Raw genomic sequence first — 15,081 nt, 5'->3', positions numbered from 1 at the left:
CCTCCCTCCCACCCTCCCTATCCCACCCCTCTAGGTGGTCACAAAGCACCGAGCTGATCACCCTGTGCTATGCGGCAGCTTCCCACTAGCTATCGATTTTATGTTTGGTAGTGTATATATGTCCATGCCACTCTCTCACTTTGTCACACCTTACCCTTCCCCCTCCCCATATCCTTAAGTCCGTTCTCTAGTAAGTCTGTGTCTTTATTCCCGTCTTGCCCCTAGGCTCTTCATGACTTTTTTTTTTCCTTAGATTCCATATATATGCGTTAGCACACGGTATTTGTTTTTCTCTTTCTGACTTACTTCACTCTGTATGACAGACTCTAGGTCTGTCTCAGCAACGAAATTTCGTTGCTTTTTATAGCTGAGGATTATTCCATTGTATATATGTGCCACATCTTCTTTATCCATTCATCTGTTCATGGACACTTAGGTTGCTTCCATGTCCTGGCTATTGTAAACAGAGCTTCAATGAACATTTCAGTACATGACTCTTTTTGAATTGGTCATTCTATTTTTAGTTTTTTAAGGAACCTCCATACTGTTCTCCATAGTGGCTGTATCAATTTACATTCCCACCAAGAGTGCAAGAGTGTTGCCTTTTCTCCACACCCTCACCAGCATTTATTGTTTGTAGATTTTTTGATGATGGCCATTCTGCCCGGTGTGAGATGATATCTCATTGTAGTTTTGATTGGCATTTCTCTAATGATTAATGATGTTGAGCATGCTTTCACGTGTTTGCTGGCAATCTGTATATCTTCTTTGGAGAAATATCTATTTAGGTCTTCTGCCCATTTTTGGATTGGGTTGTTTTTTTGATATTGAGCTGCATGAGCTGCTTGTAAATTTTGGAGATTGATCCTTTGTCAGTTGCGTCATTTGCAAATATTTTCTCCCATTCTGAGGGTTGTCTTTTCATCTTGCTGATGGTTTCCTTTGCTGTGCAAAAGCTTTTAAGTTTCATGAGGTCCCATTTGTTTATTTTTGTTTTTGTTTCCATTTCCCTAGGAGGTGGATCAAAAAGGATCTTGCTGCGATTTATGTCATAGAGTGTTCTGCCTATGTTTTCCTCTGAGAGTTTGATAGTTTCTGGCCTTACATTTAGGTCTTTAATCCATTTTGAGTTTATTTTTGTTTATGGTGTTAGGGAGTGATCTAATCTCATACTTTTACATGTACCTGGCCAGATTTCCCAGCACCACTTATTGAAGAGGCTGTCCTTTCTCCACTGTACATTCCTGCCTCCTTTATCAAAGATAAGGTGACCATATGTGTGTGGGTTTCTCTCTGGGCTTTCTATCCTGTTCCATTTATCTATATTTCTGTTTTTGTGCCAGTACCATACTGTCTTCATTACTGTAGCTTTGTAGTATAGTCTGAAGTCGGGGTGCCTGATTCCTCCAGCTCCATTTTTCATTCTCAAGATTGCTTTGGCTATTCGGGGTCTTTTGTGTTTCCATACAAATTGTGCAATTTTTTGTTCTAGTTCTGTGAAAAATGCCAGTGGTAGTTTGATAGGGATTGCATTGAATCTGTAGATTGCTTTGGATAGTAGAATCATTTTCACAATGTTGATTCTTCCAATCCAAGAACATGGTATATCTCTCCATCTATTTGTATCCTCTTTAATTTCTTTCATCAGTGTCTTATAATTTGCTGCATACAGGTCTTTTGTCTCCTTAGGTAGCTTTATTCCTAGATATTTTATTCTTTTTGTTGCAATGGTAAATGGGAGTGTTTTCTTAATTTCACTTTCAGATTTTTCATCATTAGTGTATAGGAATGCTAGAGATTTCTGTGCATTAATTTTGTATCCTGCTACTCTACCAAATTCATTGATGAGCTCTAGTAGTTTTCTGGTAGCATCTTTAGGATTCTCTATGTATAGTATCATGTCATCTGCAAACAGTCACAGCTTTACTTCTTCTTTTCCGATTTGGATTCCTTTTATTTCCTTTTCTTCTCTGATTGCTGTGGCTAAAACTTCCAAAACTATGTTGAATAATAGTGGTGAGAGTGGGCAACCTTGTCTTGTTCCTGATCTTAGTGGAAATGCTTTCAGTTTTTCACCATTGAGGATGATGTTGGCTGTGGGTTTGTCATATATGCCCTTTATTATGTTGAAGAAAGTTCCCTCTATGCCTACTTTCTGCAGGGTTTTTTATCATAAATGGGTGTTGAATTTTGTCGAAAGCTTTCTCTGAATCGATGGAGATGATCATATGGTTTTTATTCTTCAATTTGTTAATATGGTGTATCACATTGATTGTTTTGCATATATTGAAGAATCCTTGCATTCCTGGGATAAACCCCACTTGATCACGGTGTACAATCCTTTTACTGTGCTGTTGGATTCTGTTTGCTAGTATTTTGTTGAGGATTTTTGCATCTATGTTCATCAGTGATATTGGCCTGTAGTTTTCTTTTTTGGGGCATTTTTGTCTGGTTTTGGTATCCCGGTGATGGTGGCCTTGTAGAATGGGTTTGGGAGTGTTCCTCCCTCTGCTATATTTTGAAGAGTTTGAGGAGTATAGGTGTTAGCTCCTCTCTAAATGTTTGATAGTATTCACCTCTGAAGCCATCTGGTCCTGGGCTTTTGTTTGTTGGAAGACATTTAATCACAGTTGTAATTTCAGTGCTTGTGATTGGTCTGTTCATATTATCTATTTCTTCCTGGTCCAGTCTCGGAAGGTTGTGCTTTTCTAAGAACTTGTCCATTTCTTCCAGGTTGTCCATTTTATTGGCATAGAGTTGCTTGTAGTAATCTCTCATGATCCTTTATATTTCTGCAATGTCAGTTGTTACTTCTCCTTTTTCATTTCTAATTCCATTGATTTGAGTCTTCTCCCTTTTTTTCCTGATGAGTCTGGCTAATGGTTTATCAATTTTGTTTATCTTCTCAAAGAACCAGCTTTTAGTTTTATTGATCTTTGCTATGATTTCTTTTATTTCTATTTCATTTATTTCTGATCTGATTTTTATGATTTCTTTCATCCTGCTAACTTCGGTGTTCTTTTCTTCTTCCTTCTCTAATTGCTTTAGGTGTAAGTTTAGGTTGTTTATTTGAGTTGTTTCTTGTTTCTTAAGGTAGGATGGTATTGCTATAAACTTCCCTCTTAGAACTGCTTTTGCTGCATCCCATAGGTTTTGGGTCATCGTGTTTTCATTGTCATTTGTTTCTAGGTATTTTTTGATTTCCTCTTTGATTTCTTCAGTGATCTCTTGGTTATTAGGTAGTGTATTGTTTAGCCTCCATCTGCTTGTATGTTTTACAGATTTTTTCCTCTAATCGATTGCTAGTCTCATTGCATTGTGGTTGGAATAGATACTTGATATGATTTCAATTTTCTTAAACTTACCAAGGCTTGGTTTGTGACCCAAGTTATGATCTATCCTGGAGAATGTTCCATGAGGACTTGAGAAAAATGTGTATTTGGTTGTTTTTGGATGGAATGTCCTAAAAATATCAATTAAGTCCATCTTGTTTAATGTATCATTTAAAGCTTGTGTTTCCTTATTTATTTTCATTTTGGATGATCTGTCCATAAAGTCCCCTATTATGATTGTGTTATTGTCGATTTCCCCTTTTATGGCTGTTAGTATTTGCTTTAGGTATTGAGGTGCTCCTATGTTGGGTGCATAAATATTTACTGTTGTTATATCTTCTTCTTGGATTGATCCCTTGATCATTATGTAGTGTCCTTCTTTGTCTCTTGTAAGAGTCTTTATTTTAAAGTCTATTTTGTCCTATATGAGAATGCTACTCCAGCTTTCTTTTGATTTCCATTTGCATGGAATATCTTTTTCCATCCCCTCACTTTCAGTCTGTATGTGTCCCTAGGTCTGAAGTGGGTCTCTTGTAGACAGCATATATACACGTCTTGTTTTTGTATCCATTCAGCCAGTCTATGTCTTTTGGTTGGAGCATTTAATCCATTTACATTTAAGGTAATTATCGATGTGTATGTTCCCATTCCCATTTTCTTAATTGTTTTGGGTTCGTTATTGTAGGTCTTTTCCTCCTTTTGTGTTTCTTGCCTAGAGAATTTCCTTTAGCAGTTGTTGTAGAGCTGGTTTGGTGGTGCTGAACTCTCTCAGCTTTTGCTTGTCTGTAAAGGTTTTAATTTCTCCATCAAATCTGAATGAGATCCTTGCTGGGTAGAGTAATCTTGGTTGCAGGTTTTTCTCCTTCAACACTTTCAATATGTCCTGCCACCCCCTTCTGGCTTGCAGAGTTTCTGTTGAAAGATCAGATGTTAACCTTATGGGGATTCCCTTGTGTGTTATTTGTTTTTCCCTTGCTGCTTTTGATATATTTTCTTTGTATTTAATTTTTGATAGTTTGATTGATTAATATGTGGCTTGGCGTGTTTCTCCTTGGATTTATCCTGTATGGGATTCTCTGTGCTTCCTGGGCTTAACTATTTCCTTTCCCATATTAGGGAAGTTTTGAACTATAATCTTTTCAAATATTTTCTCAGTCCGTTTCTTTTTCTCTTCTTCTTCTGGGACCCCTATAATTCGAGTGTTGGTGCCTTTAATGTTGTCCCAGAGGTTTCTGAGACTGTCCTCAATTCTTTTTGTTCTTTTTTGTTTATTCTGCTGTGCAGTGTTTATTTCCACTATTTTATCTTCCAGGTGACTTATCCATTCTTTTGCCTCAGTTATTCTGCTATTGATTCCTTCTAGAGAATTTTTAATTTCACTTATTGTGTTGTTTATCATTGTTTGTTTTCTCTTTAGTTCTTCTAGGTACTTGTTAAACGTTTCTTGTATTTTCTCCATTCTATTTCCAAGATTTTGGATCATCTTTACTATCATACTCTGAATTCTTTTTCAGGTAGACTGCCTATTTCCTCTTCATTTGTTTGGTCTGGTGGGTTTTTATCTTGCTCCTTCATCTGCTGCGTGTTTCTCTGTCTTCTCATTTTGCTTAACTTACTGTGTTTGGGGTCTCCTTTTCGCAGGCTGCAGGTTCATAGCTCTCGTTGTTTTTGGTGTCTGCTCCCAGTGGGCGAGGTTGGTTCAGTGGGTTGTGTAGGCTTCCTGGTGGAGCGGACTAGTGCCTGTGTTCTGGTGGGTGGGGCTTGATCTTGTCTCTCTGGTGGGCATGTCCACGTCTGGTGGTGTGTTTTGAGGTGTCTGTGGCCTTATTATGATTTTAGGCAGCCTCTCTGCTAATGGATGGCGTTGTGTTCCTTTCTTTCTGGTTGTTTGGCATAGGGTGTCCAGCACTGTAGCTTGCTGGTCGTTGAGTGTAGCTGGGTCTTGGCATTGAGATGGAGATCTCTGGGAGATTTTCGCCATTTGATATTACATGGAGCTGGGAGATCTCTTGTGGACCAGTGTCCTGACGTTGGCTCTCCCACCTTAGAGGCACAGCACTGACTCCTGGATGGAACACCACAAGACTTTCATCCACATGGCTCAGAATAAAAGTGAGAAAAAGGGAAGGAAGGAAGAATGGAAGGAAGGGGAAGGAGGGAAGGAAGGAGATAAAGTTATTAAAATAAAAAATAATAATTAAGAAATAAATTTTAAAACTTTAAAAAAAAAAAGACAGACAGAACACACAAAAAGAGAAAAAGGGAAAATATATATATATCTTTTGCTCCCAAAGTCCACCTCTTCAATTTGGGATGATTCGTTTTCTTATTCAGGTATTCCACAGATGCAGGGTACATCAAGTTGATTGTGGAGATTTAATCTGCTGTTCCTGAGGCTGCTGGGAGACATTTCCCTTTCTCTTCTTTGTTCGCACAGCTCCCGGGGTTCAGCTTTGGATTTGGCCCTGCCTCTGCGTGTAGGTCGCCTGGGGGCGTCTGTTCTTTGCTCAGACAGGACGTGGTTAAAGGAGCAGCTGATTCGGGGGCTCTGGCTCACTCAGGCTGGCGGGGAGGGAGGGGTACAGAGTGCGAGGCGAGCCTGCGGCAGCAGAGGCCAGCGTGACTTTGCACCAGCCTGAGGTGTGCCGTGCGTTCTCCCGGGGAAGTTGTCCCTGGATCACAGGACCCTGGCAGTGGCGGGCTGTACAGGCTCCTGGGAGGGGAGGTGTGGAGAGTGACCTGTGCTTGCACACAGGCTTCTTGGTGGCTGCAGCAGCAGCCTGAGCGTCTCATGCCCGTCTCTGGGGTCCGTGCTGATAGCCGCAGCTCGTGCTTGTCTCTGGAGCTCCTTTAAGCAGCGCTCTTAATCCCTTCTTCACGCACCAGGAAACAAAGAGGCAAGAAAATGTCTCTCGCCTCTTTGGCAGCTCCAGACATTTTCCCGGACTCCCTCCCGGCTAGCCGTGGTGCACTAACCCCCTGCAGGCTGTGTTCACGCCGCCAACCCCAGTCCTCTCCCTGGGATCCGACCTCTGAAGCCCGAGCTTCAGCTCCCAGCCCCTGCCCGCCCCGGCAGGTGAGCAGACAAGCCTCTCGGGCTGGTGACTGCCAGTCGGCACCGATCCTGTGTGCGGGAATCTCTCCACTGTGCCCTCCCCACCCCTGTTGCTGCGCTCTCCTCCGTGGTCCCGAAGCCTCCCCCCCTCTGCCACCCGCAGTCTCCACCTGAGAAGGGGCTTCCTAGTGTGTGAAACCTTTCCTCCTTCACAGCTCCCTCCCACTGGTGCAGGTCCTGTTCCTATTCTTTTGTCTCTCTATTTTCTTTTGCCCTACCCCGGTACGTGGGGAATTTCTTGCCTTTCGGGAGGTCTTAGGTCTTCTGCCAGTGTTCAGTAGGTGTTCTATAGGAGCTGTTCCACGTGTAGATGTATTTCTGATGTATTTGTGGGGAGGAAGGTGACCTCTGCGTCTTACTCTTCCGCCATCTTGAAGCTTCCTGCCCTCCTTTTATGAGTGAAGAAACTAAGGCCCAGGCTACTTGCCATGGATAAGTACCAAATCAGTGGTAGAACTGAATCAGAACCGCTAGCCTGTGACCTCTACTGTCCTGCTTGTTAGAATCTCTGCCAAAGCAGGTATGGAAGAAAACAGAGATCCAGATTAGGTCAGTAGGTACACAGAATAGTTGTCACTGAGACCCTGGAGTCAGGCAGACGTGAGTTCAAATTTTGATTCTATCACTTATCAGCCACTTGACTTTGAGCAAAGAATTTACTCCCTCTGAACCTCAATTTATGTGTCTGTACGATTAGGATAATAATGCCTCACTTATAGAGGTTTTGTGGGATGAAATAAGAAAATGCATCTGGCAATGGTTGAACTTATTATTGAAATTGATTTGAATAATCTGTGTTCATCACCTTGGTAATGGAGAATACGGATGATTAATGAGACACGAATACTCCTACCTGTCTGCTCACAAAATCCAAATGGTATGGATGAGAAGAAAAATGGCGTTATGGTGCCAAACGCTGCAGTTGAAATTCTGCTGACCTAGATATCACAGTTCAGGAAATAAGTAGACTTGGAAGAGATGGAGAGAAGGAAAAAATAAAAAGTACCAGAGCTCTGAGCACAGAATATCAACAAGCAAATTCTCTTGCTTTCAGTCACACACCTTTTGAATCCAATTTGCTCTCCATTATTTGTTTAACTTCTGTTAATTTTATCCAAATGCTAATCTCCTTACATTCTAAAGCCAGTATACAAAATCACACCAATAAAGTACTCAGATGACTGGTTAAATTGCATTTTGCAACTGTGTGTGGGCACATGGGCTTGGCTCTGTCAGGGTTGGTGGAAGGGCAGGGGGAACTGGACGATCATAAAATGTTTTACACTAGTTTTGATGGGTTTGCCATTCTGACTTATTAAATTTGAGGCATAAGGAAAATGAGACAAAGGGGTATCTGTGTTTGAAGCCTACATTGACATTATCCATTTCCTGTGTTTAAGGAGCTGGAATATCAGAAGTCTCAGCCCTCACGGCCTGGAGATAAGTTTGTGTCTGTTGTCAGCCAGTTCATCACGGTAGCCAGTTTCAGCTTCTCTGACGTTGAAGATCTTCTAGCAGAAGCTAAAGACCTGGTAAATTTCCCCTTGCGCACTGAGTGTTTCTTGACAGAGCTGGTACTTTCAGATATTATAAGTATACTTTCATTTCTAGGGCTGTGATCAGTTGAAAAACATGCTTTCTATCTAACTGGCCTTTAGGTTAGTAAGACCTTGAAGTATCTGAATGGTGTAAAACAAGTAAATACTTTGACAGTTTTAAATATTTTGATAGTTTTTCCCTTGATTGTTATTATAATTATCTCTGGGAAACAGAAAAGAGTGGACTATGAAAACCAAGGGCAGGATGAAATGTGACATCAAGGTATGACTGAGGCCTTGTGCTTCAGAGACTTGTAAGATGCTCACCTGAGATAGAGACTTAGGAGGGCAGGATATTCCCTCTTTAAATGTCTAGAAGAACTTACTAAATGATAGGCACTTTAATTCAGAGCCTCATTGCAAAAGACATTTTTTTTTTTTTTTTTTTTGCGGTACACGGGCCTCTCACTGTTGTGGCCTCTCCCGTTGCAGAGCACAGGCTCCGGACGCACAGGCTCAGTGGCCATGGCTCACGGGGCCCAGCCGCTCTGCGGCATGTGGGATCTTCCCAGACCAGGGCACGAACCCGTGTCCCCTGCATCGGCAGGCGGACTCTCAACCCCTGCACTACCAGGGAACCCCAAAAGGCATATTTTTAATAAGACTTCTTTAAAAAATGAATTTTGCTATTACAAAATCTTGTTTTCCTGTAAGGGAAGAGTTTTCATTGGCAAATATCCAACACCTTAAAATCCCCCTGGCCCCATCTCTCTGTCTCTCTCTGGTTATTTCCGCTTCTAAAATTTATACACATTCATATACATGTGCACATTCTCTTGTCCCCTTCTCATTGTTAACAAATGTCATTAAGCTGCTATCCACCCTACTGAGTTCCTCCACACTGCCCATCTCTCAGTTGTGACAACACTCTTTTGCTTTCACTTGAATCTTTCCTTTGAAACTTGAGTAATGAATCTCATTTTTCTGTGGTCCCCTGTTCAGTTGTAGATATGGATGATTGTATATGTAAGTGTACACACATATTCATTAAAGTTCAGAAGTAGACTATGTTAAGACACACTAGCTAATCTCAACATTGAAACCCCACCTCCAATGTTAGTAAATAAATGCAAGACAAGCTATGTTTGAACGACTGTTGTTAGAGGTCCAGCCCCTGGTACCCCTGATTGAAATCAGTGAACTGATGTCAGCAGCCTCCCCTGTGATGGCCCCCACCTCAATCTAGGCAATACAGTACCTACTTCATCACGGGCTCAAACATTTTTCTAAGAATCAACTGAATAGTTAATTTTTGATTTATACACACTCTACTTTTTTTTTTTTTTTTTTCAATTTTAGTGTGGGAACTTTTGTCTGGGACTAGTTTTGTTCAGATTTCTAAGACTAAAATATACATGACTTCATCATCACTAGAATTCCTAGATAAAAAGATCATTCAGGATGGCTTTGACGTGCCTGAACTTCAATGTTTTAGAAACTCCATTGTAGTCTATCTGTTGCTGTTTTGTTCATACCAGAACTTTTAGAAATTAGCTTATAAAACCATGCAGCAACTGAAGCGCTGCATGTGGTGTATGAAGAATGTCGTATTTTTCCCTTAAGAGCTTAGTTTCTAATAAAATATTTCCAAATAAGTAAAAGGTTGAGAACGCCTCGATGAAGAGAAAAATGGTAAAAAAGCATTATTATAAATTTAAAGATATGAAATATAAAACAATTGAAAATTGTCTTATTTAAGAATAAATGTTGAAAATATTTCCTTTACAGAGATAGGATCACCAAAATGTCAGGAAAACTTAATATACTAAAGACAAGTAGTGCAAGAAAAATAAAAGCAATTAGACCATGAAGTATTTATGCAGTCCTCCCCAACCTAAGAGTTTCAAACTGTGAAGAAAATGAAAGATCTGGAAATTTTGAAGTAGTTGATTAGGCATAGGGAGTGAGAATTTGTTTGACCTTGAAGTTAGAAACACTGTCCGTTGTAGTTTAGATGTAATAGCATTAGATCCTTACAGAAGGAGATATAGTTCTAAAAAACAACTTGACTGGCACTGAACAGTATTTGGATGGTCATAATAATGCTAAGACACTTGAAAGCATACTATCTCGAGTTGTGAAGATAACAACCAGAAGAACTAAAAACAGAAATGTTAAAACTAAAAAGACTGGCTGTGCTATTTTGTTAGCCTATATATTTTTTAATTTAATTTTTAAAAATTCGCCCTTAATATTTTGCATTTTATCTGTTTTTAAAAGATTTGCCTTGAAAGGGGTTCTAAAACAAAGGATTTAGAATAAAATTGTATTCTCAGTTATGAATTTTGAGTTGCCTTAATGATTCCATAATCAGTGAGTGTTTTCTAATTGAGGCCCAGGAAGTACAGTAATACCAATATTATTTACGATTAGTAAAAGCAGCTAAGAAACACTGTATCCTATTTGCTTCTGATACTAACTACATGGCACCAATAAATGATACTAAACTACTTCAAAGAAAAGTTAAAAGTACAAGTTTCCTTACCCCTGCTGAGTTCGCTCTTAGTTTTATATCCTGAGTGCTCTGCCCTGTGATATTCTGCTTTCTTGTTTTTACTACTGTTTAGTTAATAAAGAGTCACAGGATGTAATCATAGATGTTAAGCTGAAATGAGGTGGACAGGGATAAATGGTTTCACAAGTCGTGGAGTATTACATTTTTTCCTTTAGAAGCGATTGATAGACATGTTCAGCAGCCAGGGATAAATCCAGCGAGTTATATTTGACTCAATTTGACCTTTAGCCCCTTGAGAGAGATTGATATTTATGTGATCACGGCGTTCTCTTGGAAGACTGAACTTCTTAAAACCTTCTTTTTTCCAGTTTACTAAAGCAGTGAAACACTTTGGGGAAGAGGCTGGCAAAATACAGCCAGATGAGTTCTTTGGCATTTTTGATCAGTTTCTTCAGGCTGTGTCAGAAGCCAAACAAGAGAATGAAAACATGAGAAAGAAGAAGGAGGAAGAAGAGCGCCGAGCTCGAATGGAGGCTCAGGTAAGTGGGTGGCCAGTTCCACCCCCAGAAAGTTCTGTTGCTGCATCTCCTTGGTTTTTAGGAAGCGCTCTGCCATGCTGGCAAGAAGGAGGGCATCAATGTCCTATCTAGAAGGCTGCTGGGAGTTTCAATTGGTAGAAAGTTTCTCTTGGGCAATGTGGCTGTCTATATCCAAAGCCTAAAAATATATATCCCCTTCCTTTGATCTGGAGTTCCACTTCTTAGAAATCAGTCTAAAGAAGTAATCATACATGTGCACAAAGAGAGCAGCAGTCTTTATGATAAGCCTTAACCTGGAACAACCTACACGTTTACTGACTGGGCATTAGTTCTAAATGATGTAATAGCTACATAGTGGACTGTTTACACAGTCCTTAAAAGTCATGTCTTTAAAGAATATTTAATGATGTGAGAAAGCTTAGATAACAATGGTTATCTCTTGATAAACAAAAGGGGAAAAATTATCCTTAATTCTTTAAGGATATCTAAATTTTCTATAATGTGTGTGTATTATTTGACTCTTAATAATAGTAACTCTTGCATAGAAGGTTCCAGGCATCCACAGTAGATACAGGCTTAGCCTTTGATGTCAGGAACGTGGCCTAATGAGCATTTGCTTTAGTGTCTCTATACCATCAAAGAAACCAATATTTGGGGTCTATTTAATAGTGATAACTTTCTTATTCCATCATAGAAATATGAGTAGCCTTAATTGCTCTCTTTTTAACTAGAATATCATGGGGTTTACCCAGATTCTAGATGGCAAGAGTCTAATCACAAAGTGGTGGGCAGTTTTTTCATTGTTCCTTGCTTCTCTGATGAGCCCTCATGTCCCAGTCATCCTCTCTCATGACATCCAAGGGGGCTGGCAGCTATCAACAAATGTGGCTCAGTGGACTGAAGCACCATCATGTTCCACAGAATTCATCTCCACTCAATACAAAACACAATATTATTTTGACACTTCTCTAAGAGGTCACTTTCCATTTGCAGCTCAAGGAACAACGCGAAAGGGAACGGAAAATGAGGAAAGCAAAAGAGAACAGTGAAGAAGGCGGAGAGTTTGATGACCTGGTTTCCGCTTTGCGCTCAGGAGAAGTGTTTGACAAAGACCTTTCTAAACTGAAACGGAATCGCAAGCGCATTACCAACCAGATGACGGACAGCAGCCGGGAGAGACCGGTCACAAAACTTAATTTCTAATTTCCCTTGAATACTTTTTTAGAAAGCTCATTAGCGGCCCTTTGAAGTGACTAGAACTTTTCATTACACTGCCTTGCAATCCAAACAGTGGCAATTTCTCCTTTCATCTGCGAGTGAATGCGTGAATGTGTGTGTATGTACATGTATGTGTGTGTATATATGAAGAAATGTATATAGAAATCTGAGAGTTGTCTGGAGACCTATATGTTTGGTTAAAAAAAAAAATCTATGTTTATGTATGTGCTCAGAACCCGTTTGTGTATATGCATTCATATTGAGTGTGGCTCATCTTCTTCCCCTGAACACCATGACTGTTCAGAAGCACAATACTATCTCCTCAAAGAGATACAGAGACATTCCCTAGAGTAAAAAGAAAAAAAATAAAGCTTGAGAAATATTTTACGGTTTCCAAGCTTGATATACTTTGAAATTATTTTCACTGGTGAAACTGGTGTTGGAAAAATATAGATTTAAAATGGTTTTTGATAGTTGACAGTATGATGCTGGTGCATCGCATCAGTAGTTGATAGGACCAGCTTAGAATTTCTGACATTGATGTGGGGATGCAGTCTGTAAATGTTTATTGAGAACATCTGGCACAAAATCTGAATTATGTAGAATGTCAATCAGAGTTCTTTTATATGTTTAAAACTTGGACATCAATTTTTCCCCCCTAATTTCATCGAGTTCTCTGCCAAGCACTCTTGATGATTTCTTTACATTGCTTTTGGAAAGAACACTATCTAAATGCAATCCATGCTCTTGTTAAAGAACAAAATTACCATAATGTGCTTGTTTTCCTTACAATATAGACCTATAAACTCTAAAAATAAAATTTCCCACCCAAGACTTACAAGGAGGAATTCTCTGAAAGGATAAAAATTATTTTAAAAAAAATTTTATGGGGTGCATTTTTTTTTTTTTTTTTTTGGTATTTTCTGTTTTGTAGGACAAGCTGCATCTTCTGTAAATATAGGTCTGGACTAAAGGACATTTAGTGAATGCACAAAATGTCAACACCACCAACAGAGATGCCAAGAGCTATTTATCTCTAAGTATGTTTGATGTGATTTGCTGTTTATATGTTGTCATTTTAAGTTGTGTGTCAGTAACGCTACCTGTAAAATTTCAGTCCAAAAGATAAAGCTCTCAGGGAGAAATGAATAAAAACAATGAACATTAGAAAATAAAATATAGATGCTTACCATTAACCTACCAACTCTTAATATCCTTAAATTATATGATATATAAAGAGGACTGTTACTTTTTTTTTTTTGCTTTGCTTTATTTATTAGTAGTGGGGGAGGGGAGCTAAGGTTCTCTGTTTTCTTTCCATTGATCCTGTTGTGGTTGGGTTTCCTGTGGAGAGAGTAGTTTGTCCTATTGCACTAGAACATTATTTACTCACTAAATTGAGTTTTTCAGTCAATTAACGAATATTTATTGAAACATCTACTATGTGCCAGGCATAGTAGGGCTACAGTGGTAAGCAAGACAGAGCCCCTGCCCCCAAGGAGCTTATGCTCTACTGGGGACAGTTAAGGGGCAAACAGAATACCAATGCGTGCGCTGTACAGGAATCGTGCTATTTAAAAATAATTTGTATAAACTATAATGCCTAGCGCAGATGGCAAGGTCTCTGCGCTACATGAAAGCTGTGAAATAGCGCTCTAAGAGTTGGCAAGAGCCGTGGTTTTACGTTTTTTTCCCCCTCACTGCAAACTTAGCAACTTTCTACACATTATATGGATGACTCTAGCAAATAAAACAGTCACAAATACACAGCAGACGTCACGCTCCCCCAGCTCCTATGTACCAAGGTCTGCAAGTACACCACATTAAAGGTGCAGACGAGACTTTGCTCAAAAAAGCTTGGAGGTGAGAAGGAGTGGGATGTGCTATGTCTGTTCCTTAACTAAAGTGCCTCTATATATATTCTTTTCTATTTAGAGCAGGAGAAATTTGATCTGGCTCAAGTTTGGAACTGTCTTTTGAAAATGGCTTTGTTTTACAGTTTAAGGAATGGACAAGTGGAGGGAGAGTCACATAAAGGAGCAAGTTTGTGTAGCATGTTCCTCTCGCCCTTTTTCATCATCCTCATTTTGATATGGCCATCCTGGTAGGCCTTCTTTGCCATTTCCATTTTTCGTTTCTTTCCCAGAAAGCTGTGTGCAGGTAATTCCATGTGCCATTGTTGAAAAAAAAAAAACCCTACTTTTTAGATTGGTGCTGGTGTAAGTAGCCACTTTTTCCTCTCTTGGGTGTGTATTTTAAAAGTTTTCTGTTTGTTTGTTTTTTTAAATTAATGCCAAAAAGAAAAAGCATTATAATTTGTAAACTTAATTGTATGTCTTGTATCTTATTAGCTTAGTAGTTGGAACCACTTAGTCTTTAGGCGCGAGACTGTTGTTATAGTACCAAGAAAAAATGTTGTGTTATGAGACTGTAAATTTTTTTTAAATAGCAACATGCAATAAAGAGATGAATTCATTAGGTGTTATGTATATGCTCTCTATGAGTTATTAAAACAGCATTATCAAACTTCTTTGCACTTTCCACCATTAAATTGAAATATTTCAAGTTGTTTACTAAATTAGAAATGATACATTTTTTAAACCTGTACATACTGGGCCTAGAGAAGTATAGTTTTCTGCTATGGCAGTGTTCAGGATGTCCACAGACTACCATATACTACCTCCTTCTGTAACATGTTTTTGGTATAACTCTATGTGTTGAACAGTTTCATGGTGGAGCTACTGGTGAAATTATTCAACTGGGGATATAGAAAAGGGTCTCTAATCTCTACAATCAAAATCTTTTTCATTTTGAAGCATTTCCT

General features: G+C 39.3%; 1 protein-coding gene across 5 annotated transcripts in view; it reads left to right on the top strand.

Annotated features, from left to right (window-relative positions):
• The window catches only part of DAAM1 (dishevelled associated activator of morphogenesis 1), a 303,703-nt gene extending 288,970 nt beyond the window's left edge, over positions 1 to 14,733 (top strand). For all 5 annotated transcript variants that reach the window (XM_079909187.1, XM_079909188.1, XM_079909186.1 and 2 more), the window contains 3 exons: positions 7,848 to 7,979; positions 10,869 to 11,039; positions 12,033 to 14,733. In XM_079909187.1, the coding sequence (XP_079765313.1) occupies positions 7,848 to 7,979; positions 10,869 to 11,039; positions 12,033 to 12,242 (513 nt within the window). In that variant the 3' untranslated portion in view covers positions 12,243 to 14,733. The remainder of the gene's footprint in view (positions 1 to 7,847; positions 7,980 to 10,868; positions 11,040 to 12,032) is intronic.
• The last annotated feature ends 348 nt before the right edge of the window (positions 14,734 to 15,081 follow it).

Source organism: Stenella coeruleoalba (assembly GCF_951394435.1).
Source record: "Stenella coeruleoalba genome assembly, chromosome: 2".
NCBI classification, from domain to species: Eukaryota; Metazoa; Chordata; class Mammalia; order Artiodactyla; family Delphinidae; genus Stenella; species Stenella coeruleoalba.
The sequence above is the reverse complement of the archived record's forward strand: the minus strand, read 5'-3'. Positions and strand labels throughout refer to the sequence as shown.